The sequence below is a fragment of the Eleutherodactylus coqui genome, chromosome 5 (assembly GCF_035609145.1).
Source record: "Eleutherodactylus coqui strain aEleCoq1 chromosome 5, aEleCoq1.hap1, whole genome shotgun sequence".
NCBI lineage: Eukaryota > Metazoa > Chordata > Amphibia > Anura > Eleutherodactylidae > Eleutherodactylus > Eleutherodactylus coqui.
This window is the reverse complement of record NC_089841.1, coordinates 253,183,097-253,200,944: the sequence shown is the minus strand read 5'-3', so window position 1 is coordinate 253,200,944 and position 17,848 is coordinate 253,183,097. Positions and strand designations below refer to the sequence as shown.

General features: G+C 45.2%; 1 protein-coding gene across 2 annotated transcripts in view; it reads left to right on the top strand.

Annotated features, from left to right (window-relative positions):
* Nucleotides 1–7,353, top strand: part of ABHD8 (abhydrolase domain containing 8) — a 30,478-nt gene extending 23,125 nt beyond the window's left edge. For both annotated transcript variants that reach the window (XM_066604502.1, XM_066604501.1), the window contains exons 3-5: nt 1,703–1,873; nt 3,636–3,852; nt 5,545–7,353. In XM_066604502.1, the coding sequence (XP_066460599.1) occupies nt 1,703–1,873; nt 3,636–3,852; nt 5,545–5,697 (541 nt within the window). In that variant the 3' untranslated portion in view covers nt 5,698–7,353. The remainder of the gene's footprint in view (nt 1–1,702; nt 1,874–3,635; nt 3,853–5,544) is intronic.
* The last annotated feature ends 10,495 nt before the right edge of the window (nt 7,354–17,848 follow it).

Genomic DNA, 17,848 nt, shown 5'->3' with positions numbered 1-17,848 from the left:
CGGCCGGCGTGAAAACCCAGCCGATATACGGTCGTCTAAATGCACCCTCAGGGTGCATTCACACTTCTGCAACGGCTATGGGCTTTATGAAAAAAACACATCGCTACAACATGCGATTTTCATGGAAGCTTTTCATGTGCAGAAAAATTGGATGTTTTAATAGGAAAAATTACATCATTTTTGATATAGGCAATGGGGTGGTTTCAGAGAAACGCGTTTTTCTTCCCTTCAGCGCAGCACTAAAAAACTGAATAAAAACGTCTGTGTGAGGGAGGCCTTAGTGTTCAGTTTCCCTGCATTGCCGCCATAGCAAAAATTCTGAAAAAGTGAAAAAGCCTAATCAATCCTAAATAGTTTTCTTCTCCCTATAGTTTATCTATAGTGCTAACCGTAAAGAATTCACCCTCAGCTGTGATAATCACGACCGCATAACGGCTTTCAATAGGATTTCAGTGGTTTCGTTTTCACGATATACTGGCAATAGGGCGGTTTCAGATAAATGTGTTTTTCTTCCCTTATGCGGCCCCAAGAACGGGATTATGGGGACAAAAACGAAACTTTCAATGATTTCAGTGGTTTCGTTTTCACTACTTCTTTTCTTGGCCGTGCGGCAAAGATAGGGCAGGACCTAGCTTACCGTTTTTTCCCCTAAACTCATTTGCTGTAGTACGGGGTTTCAATGGTGTGAAAAAAACCCTGGTCATGCGCGACTACGCTCCATAGCGACAAGTAGAGATGAGTGAGTACACTCGGATAAGTCAGTTACTCAAGTGAGCCTCGCTCTTCTCGAGTAACTACATTCCTGTCAGAGCGTGCTCGGGGGGGGGGGGGGGGGGGGTAGCAGTAAGTAGCAGGGGAGAGAGTGAGAGAGCTCTCTCTCCCCCCCCCCCCCCGCTACACCCCGCTATCCCCGCTCCCCCTGCCGCCCCCCGAGCACGCTCTGACAAGAATGTAGTTACTCGAGAAGAGCGAGGCTCGCTTGAGTAACTGACTTATCCGAGCGTGCTCGCTCATCTCTAGCGACAAGCATAGTTGCGCATATTTCCATCTGAAGAAGGCCTGGAAGTAATGTGTTCTTTTCACACACAAAATTGCACCATATTGCAGATATCGTGCATGAAAATCGCCCGTGTGAAGGCACCCAAAGGCTCCTGAGCCCCAACCTTCTAGTGAATCTGTCCCCATAGAACTATATATCCATCCGCTCAGCTCTCCGGCTCCATAGCATCATGCCTGCGGTTTGCATTGCATTTTCAGTGTTGCGGGTTGTCTTTAAGAACAATGGCAGCCATACAGATAAGATTATTGCAGCTATTGCCAATTACAAACATTGCACTTTACGGTTGTAGCATTTGAGTGGTTTACGTTTGTGATGGTGTAATATGGTTTGTCGGATTCTTCTCATGCAGAGTAATGGGAATGAATCACAGACAGAAGACGATTATTATGTATCACCCATAAAGGAAAACAAACAGATCAGTCATTGGCCGTTCTGCCAGAATCCACGTGAATCTGTTGGACTCAGTAGGCAGTGTAATAATCAGCTTGCCTCCGTTGTCGTGTATCACTACAGTGTTACTTTATAGCTGTGGTTGTCTACTATGTTTGTGTTATGTCTCTTATTTCGATACTTTCCGTTGCATTCAGATACATTTGTTACAACAGTACTTGTAATACTTTCTCTCCTATTTTTTCTGTACAGAGTCTCTTTTTGCACTTTCCTGGCCCATGAATTTCCCGATTTGGTTCACAAGGTGGTGATGATTAACGGTGGTGGCCCCACGGCTCTGGAGCCCAGCCTCTGCTCCATCTTCAACATGCCCACTTGTGTGCTGCATTGTCTGTCTCCTTGCCTTGCGTGGAGCTTCCTCAAGTGAGTTCCATTTCATCATGTATTCCCTGCAGTGCCCTCTCACCAGCCGACGGCACGTTGCCCATCTTCAGTTATATGCCCTACTATGTCACAGACAGCAGTGTGAACATGTCTGGCACTTCAGCTGAATACATATATATAGGGGGAATCTGTCACCTACTTATGAGCTAAGCTTATGGGCTGAAGGTAGGTGACGTGCTGAGTCCAGGGATGTATGTGTTATACTTACCTCCCCAGTCGTTCCCCTGGTGTTAACGCTGGAAGCCGCCACTCAGTGCATTGAGATGTGCTGCTAAGTAGTCCTAACTAACTTTATACCTACCAGCGCCGCTCAATGCACTGAGTCCGTGGCAATGATTGGGTTAATGAAGGCTCTTCTCTCTCCGGTGTGGATGTTTTGTGATGCATCCTTTTATGTTTTGTACTCTATACGGAGTCCCCAATGTGATATCCTTATTATTGAGCCCAGGGTACCAGTTAAAACTTGAAGTGCTCGCTGGATTCAGATTTATAAAGCTTGCCGTCGATTTGAAAGCCCGTGAAGACTGTAGGGGTCCTTCACTTGAGCGTGACGTATTCACACTCGTGAGCATTGCGCTCTAAATGTGTAACCACGCTCCTTCACTGCACCTTTTGGTGATGTCGGGCCTGTTCACATCGCCGCCATGTTTGAACAAGCGGGGGGGTGGGGGTGGGGCAGCCTACTTAGTCGGCGGGCCAGTCTAATCAGTCCCCGGTGTTATCGACTAACAGATTGCGCAGTTCACTGTGCGATTTCGTTTAGGGCAGGTGTGCATTTGCACCACCCGTAGACTCCTATAGGGCCTTGGGTACACAGTAGAGCGTCACATATTGTTTGTACAACTGAATTGCAAGCGCAAAAACGCTCCACAAGAGGAAACCCCTTGAATTGGTTTTAATGGATGCGGTTTGCTTATTCCCCGCTGTGTGCAGTGAAGCTATGCGTGTGATCTGAGTTATATTATACATAGCTGGGTTAAATGGACATATAGAATACAGGAGGCCAACACACACCAGCAGTCCGAGTCCAGGGACAGCAAGGAGTGGTCCGCTATATCTCACTGTCAGCAGGCTGTAGGAGCCTAACTGCTGCCATGGGGACACCCGTATGGCTGCGCTCACACCTGCTCTATTTTTGGAGGAAAGAATATGAAATAAAACAGAAAAAAAACTTAGGTTTTCTCCTCATTGATTAAAAAAAAAAGCAAATGTCAAGGCTCCCATTTGCTTCCATTCTGTCAGGTTTCCATTTTTTTGGAGGCAAAAATAGCGCAGTCTGCAACAATATTTTTCGGTCCAGAAAAACTGAAATCTGACGCAATGGAAGCAAACGGAAGTCTTTCCATTTGCCTTCCATTTTTTGGAAACCCATTGAATGGGGTTTTGATAGGAGGTGCGGCCTAGCCTGGCGTCCGAGCGGGCTCCTTGTGGCTGCTATCAGTGCCATGTGGGATGCTACAGAAATACTACACAGGGGTTAACTTGCTAATCAGTGGGGATCCAAACGCTTGGACCCCAAACCAACAAAGAGATTTCATCCCCAGCACATTTCAAACTTTTGACAATGATGGCCATACTTGCACACCACCGCTCCATGCACTTCAATGGGACTGCGGGGATTAGCCAAGTACCAGCACTCAGCAATCTCCAGTGGTCCTATTGAAGTGAATGGGACTGCCGAAGATTGCTTGAACTATGTCAATTGTCATTTATGTGATCTGTTTTTTTTTTCTCATGCTAGGGCTGGCTTTGCTCGACAAGGTGCCAAAGAGAAACAACTCCTACGAGATGGCAATGCCTTCAATGTGTCATCTTTTGTTCTACGAGCCATGATGAGCGGCCAGTACTGGCCAGAGGGAGATGAGGTGTACCACGCAGAATTAACTGTCCCTATCCTGCTGGTGCATGGCATGCACGACAAGTTTGTTCCACTCGATGAAGACCAAAGGATGGCAGAGGTGAATTAATTGAAACTCCCTATACCTGTAGTGGGTGAATACTGCACATTTGCAGTATATGTCATTACCAATGACTTTTTCCTGTAACAGGAGTTATCACAGTAATGGAAACCCGTAGGATTGATAATGCTCCTGTAAGAGTTTCCATTATTCTGATAAACCACTGTATGTAACTACGGCAAAGCCTTGTGTAACGGGTATCTATGGACTGAGATTGCTAACCTCTAATTGTCAGTGTGCAAATATAGCGACATCTAGTGGTCACAAGTAAAAGTACATTGAAAGAATAAAAACAGAATTGGTGACTTGACAGCTTTGCTTTATTCTTTTTTCTAATTGCTCACATGTTGAATTAGCGCTGTGAATTTTGCACAGGACAGCAGTGATAATGAAACTGTATATAATGCAGAATCATGATCAATATCATAAATATAATGTTACCTTTTGTATAAAAAGCTCCTTCACACGGGTGTATTTGGGAACATTTTTGCCTGCGCAATATGCAATGAATAGAACCCTCTGATTTCCTTCATTCACATTGTCGTATTTTACATGTGTGAAAAAAATGCAACATGCTCTACTTTTGTGTGTAAGTAGTCTATGTGGGGTGGGCAATGCAGAAGCAGATGCCTGAAAAACAGTGTCATTCCACTGGAAAGAGAACATTTAGAACTCATTAGGCTAATTAGCCATGTCCGTGGATGGGCCGGTGGCTGCATGTTTCTTTGCACAGCACTTGCTCACAGAGAAAATACAGAAAAATATGCCGAAATGCTTACAGAAAAGCCCTATTGAGGGTGCAAAAACATTGCGCTGATTTGTGTGCAAAAGCGTGAAGCCACCCTGAAAGGATAATCGGGGAGCAACTTTATTCTAAGGGCTTAAACAGACGAGCGCATTTGCAAATATACAACGGAGCGGATTTGTACATGAACAAGTCAAAATTCTTTTTTTAACCATTATATTTTGAGCTTCTGCACACGGCAAAAAAAACAAAACAACAAAAGATACAGCAGGACTGAGCTTTTCTCGCACAGTAATATCACGCGAAAATCACGCTATGATTTTCACAGCCGCAAAAGAGCTCTGCAAACATGGTTGTGTGTTTAAGGCCTCCTTCATTGGACCATATTTGCGCAGGCATTTCCACATGTTAAAAGTCGCAACCAAGCGATGCATTTGATTTCAGCAGTTTTGTTCAGACCTACTCTATCTTTCTCGAACGTAACTTTTCTTGCCCTATCTTTAGCTGTGTTATGCTGCAAGCTCCTATAGACGTCTATGACAGCTGGAAAAAAGGGAGGGGGAGGGAGTTACCCTGCGGACAACGCTGGGAAAAGAAGACAGGCATTAGGCATTAATTGTCATTCCAAGCATTGTTCGCCATCACTTCAGCGTGTTTTTTTTACAGCGCCCCTTGTGAATGACCTTAAAAATGACAATTACATATGGGAGTCAAGCTTGTTTAAAATTGTGTATGGGCGACTGTATTTACGCATACGCTCGTCTGAATAAGCCCTAAATGACACAAATCCTTTGTAGTTAAGCGGATTGGAGTTACACACCTTCCCTAATAATCAGAGATGGCAGATTTTGAGTGTTTCATGCTACAAATAGTTGTTTATTAGTATTTTTCCATTTACTGATATGTAGTTTTGTTACTGTAATACATTTTCTTCATCTTCCCCCCAGATCCTTCTAGTCAGCTTTCTGAAGATCATAGAAGAGGGCAGTCACATGGTCATGCTGGAGTGTCCTGAAACTGTTAACACTTTGCTTCATGAGTTCTTCTTGTGGGAGCCGGAGGCGCAGAACACAAGCGCAGAAGAAGCTGTGAACGAGTGAAGAGGAAAAGTCCTAGCTGACCTAATGAGAAACAGAAGAGATTTTTCTGCTGATTGCCCAAACAGCGACACGAGTCTACGTTTGGAGAAGACGTCTGATAGTCTGCAAGCTAATGGCCAAGGATTGAGATTTTGCAGAGGATGGCGTCCGGGGAGAATACAGTTTCTGACAATCAGGAACTTTAGATAAAACAGCTTTTGATATCGGTCCTTCACCATTTGACCTCCTATTCAGCCATAATAATTTGCAGGACAAATAGTGGTTGTCCAATATCCCTCGTGGGTAACACATCAGATTGACCATTATTGTAGAATTGTGGTATGTTACCTCTTAAAGAACCTTGCTGGTCATAAACCCATGGAAGAGGAATGTTTTGTTTTTATGCTGAGTACTGGTAAAAGCTGAGAATACAGAATTACTCATAAAAGAAACCATATTACAGTCCACATGTAAAAACACTGGGGTGTAGCCAATACCAAGCTCTGGCAGAAAAATGCTTTGAGTATCTCCACTTTTTACAAACTTTTGACATGTCAGAGCTACATATCAAAAACTTGTGATCAGTGGGGGTCCTGATGCTCAGACTCCCGCTGATCAATAGAACGAGGAGACTGCACTACTCACTCTTTGGGCTGTCTGTTACAGTACTAGTGGGGTGCATAGGTACGCATGGCGCGGGACTCCCTGACTCTCTCCCACGCCAATGTCCCTTCCTGGAGATAGCCCTGAAGGTGGACACGTCCAGGCCGCCAACTTTGACCCTACGCTGCCTAAGGCAGGACAAGAAGGGACCGCCGTACCTATGCAGGTGACTACTCACTAGTACTGACAGGCTAGGCAGATGGAATAACCAACAGGAACTTCCACTGGAGCAGGACCGAGGTCAAACACACAGAGGATGGAACCAATAACTGGCAACTGCTATCAGCAGCTGCCAGACTATATTAAGGAGTCTGCGCCCTTAGGGCGAAGACCAACCAAGCCGGCTGACCAGAGCTCCCATCCAGCCACTATAACTCATAGAGATAGAGTGCATGCGCCTCTCACAGCAGGCACACGCGCGCCACATGCCGCGCATGCACACCGGAGCACGGCACCGCTACTCGCCAACCTGAACACGGGCACAACGTCATCCCAGGACGTCGCGGTGACCCGCGCCACTGCCACCCCCAGTATCTGACCGGCCTCATGGTATCACATTGTCTTTGTTGCTTGGTGGCTGGTCTTGGCAGCTGAAGACAGATGCATGTAGCTCTATAGATATCTCCTGTAGACCCCTCCGCTTCCGCCTTCAGCTGCAAAGAGGAGCCGGCAAGCAACTAAGACAGCCAAGAGTGAGCACTGCAGTCTCCTACTTCTATTGATCAGCGGGGGGTCTCAGCAGCAGGACCCCCACTGATCACAACTTTTGACATGTAGCTCTGACAAGTCAAAAGCTTGTAAAGTGTGCAGTTACTGTCGAAGTAATGGTGTATATTCCATCTCATGTCGGGCCCAGTGGATAATAAGAACCTACTTGTAGACATTGCTGAAATCACATAGAGAGTATCTAAAGATCTATAAATAATGTTGATAATGTACTTTCTGTGACTCTTATTTAAGATGACTGCCTTGTCTTTTTCCTTTTGTTGTAAACATGGCAATATTAAATCTAAGTAAAGAAGTCATTTATAAGACGTTTCTGGCTTTTTTCTAATTCTTTTTTTTTTCATAACTCCTCGAATGGGGTAAGATTCGAGCTCAGCTTCCCGGGTTCCTCGAACGAACCCAAGTAATTCCTGACTTGTAAATATTGCATCCAAGTGCCTGGTTTTAATCTATGGTTTCCAACGATATCGTTCAGCGGGCGCATACCGCCTGGTCCCCATACTTGTGGCTTAGAACTGCCCAGAAGAATGAACAGTGTCTTCACCGACAGTGTGGCCGGGATTTGGGGGTTTCCTGTGAGTGCTGTCAGAGGTCCGGGTACGCTTGCTATCGTTCTATTTCTGGTTACGTGCCTCCACGCCCTCAGTAGGTTCAGTGCAAGGGGGGACATCTCCTGCCCTTTCCAATCTATTTTCCCTGGTACCCAAAAGGCGCCGTCTAAGTTCAAGTTATTCTGATCTATTTCCAGGGCCACCCATGTTTTTTTATCTGGGTGGTGGAGTATGTCCAGAATGCATTTCCCGACCGCGGCCATATGGTAAAGTTCGAGGTCTGGCAAACCCGCTTCCCCGGACACATATGTGTGGTCGTAGGGCTATTCAGTTCACGTATTTATCCTTACATGGAAGAATTTATCCAAAATCTAAAATAGCGACTCACACACATATAATAAAATATCCCTGTGGGGAAGTGCAGTTCAGCAAATAAACCAACTAACGCTCAACACACTATTGTTCCTCCTAATGATATGACAATTCACAAACATTGGGGAATAAGTTGTATGTTTGTCTGTGTTGTCCACTGTTTTAGTACGTCTAATTACTATGACCTCTGAGGAATAGTATATTTTAAGTTTAGGCCCTTTTCAGTAATAAACAGTATTGCAGTGTAGACTAACAGTCTCCATGTTGTAATGCTAGCCCATTGGTACTAATGATTGCATTCCGTGGGGGTAGGGCGATGATAGGGCTGAGCGTGGCCTCCTTTTGGCTGACTGTTTAGGTGCGTGGTCAGCTTCGGTAATTAACTATTTAGATGCTGCAATCAAAGTTGAGTGTGGGTCTAAACAGTTGGTGATGGTTGACACCTGTCTAAAACAGCTGATAGCTGGCAGGTATGGCGCACACACTTGGCTTCTGATCCCGCTTTATACACCCTTCATGATTGCATGGCATATATTTAAGGATATTTAAGGGTTAATGATTCATTAATAGTAAATGACAAAGTATGTGTCCTCATCAGTAAAATGTATTATGTATTTATATCGAACATTTCTCAGTATAATCCTAAAACTGGCACTTTATGCTCAATAATCTGTCTTTACAATGCTTCTACATCAGTGATATTATTGTAGCTACCTGCAAATTTCCCCTAAAATTCTCCTCCTCGTGACTCTTGTATAGCAGATTTTCTATTACTCTTAACCCCTTAGTGACCAAGCCTGTTTGTGCCTTAATGACCATGGCAAATTTCGGTAATCTGACATGTGTCACTTTAACATAGAATAGCTCCATAAAGGTTTTGCATATCCAAGTGATTCTGACACAGTTTTGTTCGCCACATATTGTACTTCATTTAGGTGGTAAAAATAGTCCGATATAATTTGTGTATATTTATTAAAAGCGCCAATATTGGGAAAATTTAGAAAAAAATATCGTTTTTCACATTTTCAATTGTAATATATCAAATATGTGCAAACATACTGTACAAACCTTTGCTCAGATATATATTTCCATCTATTTACTTTACTCTGAATGCACATTTTAAAAACCTTTATGTTTTTTTTTTAACCATTTAGGAGACGTACAAATTTAACATTACTTTTCAGCATTTTGAAGAACACTTTATTTTCGTGCACCAAGCCAAGATAGCAAAAGCTCATAGGTGTCAAAATGATAGATACCCCCACAAATGACCCTATTTTAAAAACTACACCCCTTAATGTATTCACTGAAGGGGGTTATGAGTATTTTGACCCCACAGTTTTTTTTCAGGAATTAATTCAATTTAGAGGAGAGAAAGTAAAATTTCATATTTTTGCAAATATGTCATTTTTAAGACATAATTTTTTTCTATAGCTTACATGAAAATGAGGATTTACACCCCAAATAGGATACCCCTGTTTGTCCTGTGCTCAGAAACATACCCATTGTGGCCCTAATCTTCTGTCTGGATGCACCACGGGGACCAAAATGAAAGGAGCATCCGGTGGCTTTCAGGACATAGATTTTGCTTGAAGGCATTTTAGGCCCCATAGTACACTTGTAGAGCTCTTGAGCGACCAAAACCATAGAGAACCCCTACAAGTGACCCCATTTTGAAAACTAGACCCCTTAACAAATTTGTCTAGGGGTGTACTGTGTATTTTTACTATACAATTTTTGAATAAATGTAAGCAAAGTAGTAGGAAGAAAATTACGATTTTCATTTTTTTGGCAATTGTGTCAATTTAAAAACAGGGGTTTTTGTACAGCGTACATAGGAATGAAGACATTCACCCCAAAATGGATATCACCGTTTGTCCCATGTTCAGGAACATTCCCGTTGTGGCCCTAATCTACTTACAGGACACATGGCAAGGCCTATAATGGAGGGAACATCCGTTGGATTGCAGGGCAGAACTGAATAAATTCCAGGCCCCATTGCTCACTTGTGTGGAATAAAAATTGGCTCCCTAAAAATACCCCCCCCCTCCTTTGCCCCCGCGCGCCCTTTTTGGCGTTTCCCAAATCTTAGATAAAAGTAATAATGTGAACTGTGTGGTATTTCTGAAGACAGGGATAATTACGGAGGCTGGTTAGGATGGGTACATGGGGCAATAAAGCCGGGTCTCCCCCCTCCTCTCATGCTTTTTGGGGGGTATTTTTTGACCTCAGTGGCAGGGATGGGGTGTAAAGTGGCGCACTGTGAGGCTTCGTAATCTTGCTGAGGTGCGACGGTCTCATAGAGAAGGCGCTTAACATGCTGCTCTTTGAACTGCAGGAAGCAGGCATTTCCGGGGCTTCTTGTAAATTACGTATTACAGGTAGTGGTCTGAATAACGCGGGGGTCACAAGGCTGGATGTGGAATCCACATGCGGAGGCCCGCAGTGGAGCCCAGCTGTGAGCCGGCCATGGCGCTTTGTACGGCTGCTGTGAGTAGTATTCAGCAGCCGGGGATTTAAAATCCCCGCCTGCTGAATGAGCTGCCTCTGATTGGTCACAGCCTCACCAATCAGAGGCAGCTCTCACTCACCCATTCATGAATTCATGAATGGGTGAGTGAGTGCTGCCTCTGATTGGCTCAGCGCAGGGACCAATCAGGGGCAGCTCTCAGCTGTCATTCAGCTGTATTGCCGGCTCCATTGAATTCAATGGGCAAACATCGGTCTTCTCTGCCACAGCTGTTACAGCTGTGGCAGAGGAGAATGCTTTGTCTAGTATATGTTCTCAATGGGGTCGGCGCTGCTGCTGCCGGCCCCATTGAGCGCATATAGAGAAGAACAGGAATCGCAGATCGCAGATAGGTGCGATCTGCGATTTCTGTTCTATAATTAATTGGACGAGCATATAAAAAGCGCTCATGTGTCCGATACCATTGCAAAGCAATGTTTCTATAAAATCGCCGGACGCATGTGCATGCGCAAATCGCGGCAAAAAACGCCCATCTGACCCAGGCCTAAAAGTGATTTTTCAGCCTGAATGCTGCTGCAGAAATCTCTCCCCATAGAGAGAAAAGAGCCCGCAGTGGGAACTGCGCCAAAACTGACATGACGCGGATTTGAATTCTGCACCGAAAGTCAGTTTTCCTGTGGCTTCGTGCGAATGAGATTTTTGCAAATCTCGTCCATTTTGCTGTTCAGTCTTAGGTTTAAGAATGTATGTGGAAAGTCCGCACGGAAAGTCCGCAGCAATTCCCCCCAGCCCATCAGCTAATGTTTCATGGTCATAAATTAGCTGATAACAAGGTGCAGGAAAGGAGAGAGCAGAGGTAAGCAAAGCCAGATCTCCCACTGAGCCTTAAGACCTCCGTTTATATATACAGATAGTCCCCAACTTGTGAACGTTCGAGTTATGAACTTCGCAAGATGCAAACAATCTGCCCTGCACAGTATGATGTAATGCTATGGCTTCTATCCAGCCTGTCCGGACAGATCGCAGGACACTGTGCAGTTGCTAGGCAGCCGGGGGCCTTCTGAAAGGCCCTAGGGCTGCCTATGCAAAGCGCCTATCAAGCCGTGCGCTTGATAGGCACGCTATATAGGCAGCCCTGGGGCCTTTCAGAAGGCCCCCAGCTGCCTAGCAACCGCACAGCATCCTGCGATCTATCCCAGGACACTGCACAGGCCCCCTGAACGTCCAGCGTTAACACTTTAAATATCGCTCTGACAGTGGTATTTAAAGTGTTAACAGTTCCCAATGAGCGGTGCGGGTCAGCGGAACTGCTGCCGCCGGGTGTCCGCTGTAAGAACAGCTGGCATCCGACATTATATGGAGTGGGATCCACCTGCGATCCCCTCCATACAACCATTTGTTCGGACATACGAACAAATGTACTCGCGGACAGGTTCCTGGAACTGAACCAAGTAGGGGACCCTCTGTACAGTGATAAGTAGGAGCTGCAGAAGAGAAACAGGACAAAAAAATGTCCATTTAAGTGAAAACAAAACATTGCACACCATCCCACAAAAAAAGATGCCCATTACAAATAAAGACATTCTAAACAAAAGATCCCCATAGCCAATAAGGACATTCTAAACAAAAACGTGAGTTTTTCTGCTTTATCAATAAAAATGTGGCTTCTATAAAATGTTGGAAGTATTCCTTTTATAGTAACCGCGTATTATACATGCAAAGAGCTTATTATTGGTCCAGAACAAACAGAACTTGCTTGGTCCTATTCAACTTGGACCCCCTATATCCATGGTGGTGAATCTATGGCATGTGTGCCAAAAGGGGCAGACAGAGCCCTCTCTGTGGGCACGCGTGCTGACGTCTGGTCACCATGACAGTGATTACCAGCAGGGCTGCCGTGGCTCCCTAGCTTGTAATCACTCAGCAGCATGGTTACGGGTGCACAAACTGATGGCAGTGTGTGCACCCGGGATCCTCCTCCTCTGCTCCTTGGTTCTGCAGAAGTCTGGGCGCACACACTTTCACCCACAGCAGCGCCAAGCAGAGAAGCAGCGGAGTTTTAAAGACAAAGAGGAAATAAGTGTATCGGTATCAGGGGGTCGCTATTAGTACTGGGGTTGATATAAGGGACACCATTAGTGTCCTCTCTTAGCATCCCCAGTAGTAATGGTATTAAAACTGAGGCCAATATATGAGACACTTACTACTGAAGCCACTGTGGGGGTCACTATTAGTATTGTGGCCAATATTACTTATGCGACCTCTGTGGTGGTCAGTATTAATAGTGGGGCCAATATTACTACTGAGACCACTGTGGGGGGTCACTATTACTACTCAGGCATATATTACTACTGAGACCACTGTGGGGGTCAATATTACTACTGTGGCTTATATTATTGAGGCCACTGTGGGGAGGAGGGTCACTATTACTACTGAGGCTACTGTGAGGGGTTCACTATTACTACTGAGGCCACTGTGGGGGGTTCACTATTACTACTGAGGCCACTGTGGGGGGTTCACTATTACCACTGAGGCCCATTAAGTGGCTATTATTACTACTGAGGTCACTGTGGGCATCACTATTACTACTGAGGCCAATACTACTACTGAGGCCGCTGTGGGGGTTTACTATTACTACTGAGTCCAATATTACTACTGAGGCCACTGTCGGGGATCACTATTACTACTGAGGCCAATATTACTAATGAGACCACTGTGGGGGTCACTATTATTAATGGGGCCAATATTACTCCTCAGGCCTTTGTGGGGGCCATTATTACAACTGAGGCCAATATTACTACTGAGAGCACTGTGAGGGTCACCATACTTCTGGGGCTGATATTGGTACTGAGGCTACTGTAGGGGGGGTCACTATTACTAATGAGGCCACTGTGGTGGTTCACTATTAATACTGGGACAACTGTGGGGGGTCACTATTACTACTGAGCCCACTATGCACGTGACAGCATACCTCAAGCTGACGTAGGGAAAGTGTACATGTGGCGGAAATGTTGAAGACTGTCCACAACGTAAATTTTTGCGAAAAATTACACAGCATTTCTGCATCCAAAAAAACTGTCAAAATCTGCACCATTAGTGTGGCTTTCGACTAAAAAATCATTTGCTTATCTGAAGCTGATCTCATACTATGTGTCATTCCCTCTAAGTTTAAAAGGGGACTTGATGTCTTTCTGGAGCGGAAGGATATTACAGGATATAAATCTTAGGTAAATTGTTAATCCGGGTGTACAGGCAGGTAGGAACTGTTAGGGGTTGATCCAGGGAACAGTCTGATTGCCATTAGAGAGCCGGGAAGGAATTTTCCCCCCAAAATGGCTAATTGGCTCCTGCCTCTTGGGCTTTTTTTTGCCTTCCTCTGGATCAACAACACAGAGGGATAAAACAGGCTGGACTAGATGGACATTGTCTTCATTCGGCCTTACATACTATGTTACTATGTATGTTACCTCTGAAAGCTTCCCGCTGTCAGCACTCCCCGACTCCTGGGTCCCGGCAGCCTGATCAGGTGCAGCACCGTTGGACAGGTGAGGCCATTACCGTCCACTGGGATCCGGAAACTGGGGAGCACTGACAGTGGCAAGCCTTCAGAGAAGGTGAGGGGGAGCGCCGCATTCTATGAAATCACCTGTGGATATGCGGCTGATTTTCAGTCAAGATCCGCACCAATGGTACCTCAGTGCTCCAGCTAGGGAACAACACAGGGCGTTCATCTCTGTCTATTTTAAAACAGCCCTGTCCTTATTAGAACAATGGAGGTAAAGTCATACATCCTGATAAGCCCCGCCCCCTTACATATTGGCACTTTACAATAAATAAGTGGGTTTTGGGTTGCAGTTTGGGCACGTTCGCCATCACTGTCCAATATGGTTCAGAGGGTGTGTGTGGGGGAGGGGGGGAGGGGTAAACGCAACTCATTAACACCATGCATGGTCTGGGATGCTGCAGTCATAATTTTAACCCTGAAATATTGATGTATTGTTACAATAAATGATTATAATACTGGTCACATGCTAAAGGTTTGGTCGGAGACCGAAAAAACGAGTCATCTGCAATCACAGGGGGGACCGCAACAGCAGCTGCTTAGCAGATACATCACTCATTGTAGAGCCACGATATTACAGGAGGGGTCGCCTCTCATTACCCGGCCAATGGAGAGATACCAGGAGCTGCCCTACCTTCGGTCGAGGTTCTGTCGCAGATCTGACTGAAAATACTGGAAGGAAAAGTGCTGCATGTACCGCTTATTCTTCCGTCTGGAAGCCGGGCAGCTGGGTGGAACGCAGCTGGACGCCCGGGGACTGAACCATCCGGATTCCCTTTTTCTGCTCCCCTAATAGTCTGCACTTATTAAACAATGTCATGTGACCACCAGGGGGTTACTAAAAGTAGTTACCATCCATGACCAATACGCTTTCCAGGAATTCAACTCTTTTGCAGACTACCCAGCAGACTCAAACCTGCAATCACTGCTCTGGTGATATAATTCCTAACACCAGACTATGACAATGACAGCCCCCCCATATATACCCTACACCACATGGGACCTCATATATTAGAGCTCCAACCATAATCAGGGACCATAAAGGACATTAACCTGGCACCATAGAAGTCAGAAGCAGATAGGATTATCACATTGGGTAGTGACCCCAGCTCCAGTTATGGAGAAGTTGTATCGGAGACCGGGCGACGGGCGGAGTCCAGGCCCTAGCCAGGATAAGGAGACATATGGAGAGGTGACGGCTGGGGTCCTCATGTGGGAGGGCCGAGGGGTGGGGAATTGTATAGTAATGTGGTAGTCTGCCCTGCTCTCACCCCAGCTGTCCGTCTCCGCATGGTCATTTGCGCACAGAATTACGCAGTGTTTCACACATCTCCTTGTGTATTGTGTGCATTTGTGCACCCCCTCATTGACTTCTATGGGAATTTATGGTATGAAGGGAGAAAAATATGTTTAAATTGCAAATATAAAAATATATATGTTTAAATTGCGAATCTTGGGGGGGGGGGACATTATACAAATGGTCGTCAAGAATCCATATAGATTGCTAAACTTATAGGAGAAAGTGGTATTAAAGTATCTGTTAAAGTCCTTAGAGTAATAATTAAGTGGACATTATGTTATAGTGAAGACCCAGACCATATATATAGTTGATCCAGGGCTACCAAGTGTTTGTAAAAGCCAATAGTGTCAGTTCTAACCATGTTAATTTTTTCATATATCCTTATACCCTGTTTCCCTGAAAATAAGACGTACCCTGAAAATAAGACATAGCATGATTTTCCAGAATTTTTGAAGATGCAAAATGATTTTTCAGGCTTTTTGAGGATGCTTGAAATATAACCCCTACTCCAAAATTAAGCCCTGCCAACAGTTAATTAAAAAAGTCAATTAAAATAGTGTCCAGGCAGCTATACATGTAAAAAGTTAAATCTTTTTGAACAAAAATTAATATGACACTGTTTTATTTTCAGGGAAACATGATAGTAGACAATTTGTTGATAACTTCTTAAAAAGAAAGCGTGGGTGTCTTCCATCTAGGGGCGATATGGATTCTTGTGGCCATACAAATATATTGAGTAAAGCCTGGTTTAGACACAACGAGTATCGCTCAAAAAATGTTTTGAGCGATTTTTGAGTGATAATCATTGTGTGCTTTTTATAGCGCAAGTTGATCCATCAAACGTTGAGCAATCACTCAACGGAGAATGCAGAAGACAAGCAGGGCCGCTTGTCTTCTGCATCCAGCTGTTCTCTGCTCGGAGCGCCCGCTGTTATACAACTGAGCGCTCCGAGCGGAGGTTGCAGAAGACAAGTGTGGCCGCTTGTCTTCTGCATTCAGCTGTTCCCCACTCGAAACGCCCGGGTGTTATACAGCCAAGCGCTCCGAGCGGGGTATGGAGAGCAGAGCTGGACTGCTGTGTTCTTCATTCCCCACCTGTCATCAGGGAGCGGGATACAGCTGAAATAATAGTATCAGCTGTATCCCGCTGTGAATTCCTGATAACTGATCATTGATCTTTCAGCATGCTGAAAGACAACGATAAGCGACGGCTTAACAAAAACTGCACGATGTCAGTGCAGTTAGATACGATTATCACTCAAAAGATGGCTGTGAGCGATTTTTGAGCGAAAATCGTTGTGTCTAGACGGGCCTTAAGCTTATGTGCCTGGTACCTAAATATTGGTAGACTATCTCCCAAAAGAAAGACAGTAGGAGATCTGGGAAGTGGACCCACAAACAGGCAATTAAGTAGGCGATCTACCTGGGACCAGAGCCTTGCAACTTCTGGGCATGTCTACCAGATGTGTAATGGACTGCCCAACTCCTGACATCCCCTAAACCAAAACAGGGAGGAGGGAAAATAATGATGCACCCATTGGGGGAACAGATGGATGGGAGAGATAGGGAATGGAGAAAATAGAATACTTCATTAATTCTGAAGATTTCTTGTTTGGGCGGTTTGAACTTAGTCATGAATTGTGATAGATCAAAACTGTAAACCCAATTGCTGAATCAGCCTTAAATGGTTAGCTGGTTAGAATTCCACCAGGTGAATAAAGAGAAGTCAAGAATTTAGGGTTAGGAGTAATCAGGAGCGTAGGAGAGGGTCTAGCAGACAGTCCATATTTGTATCTAGTACTCCTCCATAAGGCTGCCTTCACACAAGCGTTTTAAAATGCTGGGCGCCGGCCGCGATAAGACGCTGGCTGAAAATCAGACCATCTGATGCATTGGATTCCAATACATCCGTTCAGGTGAGCGATTTTTTTAGTGCGTAAAAACGGCTGGCCAGAAAAGATCAGTCTGGACCTATCTACCATCCGGAATATGCTCGTCGGTCCCATAGACTCCAGGGGAGACTATGATTGCTGCCGGAGAAGGGAGGTGTGATGGAGTTAAGCAGCATATCTGCTAAATTCCCTCCCCCTTCTCTCTCTATCACCGCCCTGTTGTCGGCTGCTGGCAAAGGGAGGGAGCGGGGCAGAGTTTAGCACACTAGCTCCCACCCGCTCCCTTTGTCGAGAGAAGGCAAGGGTTGGAGAGGGGGAGGGAAGGGGGAGGCTGTTCAGCAGAGCTAAAACTTTCTCCCCCTTCCCATAAGTATTCCGTCCGTCTGAACGGGAGCAAAAACGGGAGATGCAGCTCTGATGTGGATGGCCGAAAATAACTGCGCCCTTGTGAAGGAGCCCTAAGAGTAATGAATAATAGGTAACTGGTCTCAAAATGACCACGGGCTCTACTAGGTCAGAAAAACAAGGGAGTGTTGTACAAGTAATTTTTTCCCCAATCTCCCCATAGAGGAGCTTCATGACCTCCATAATATTCTTTTATATTTTACTTTAATCTCCATCAATGTGTTTTACATG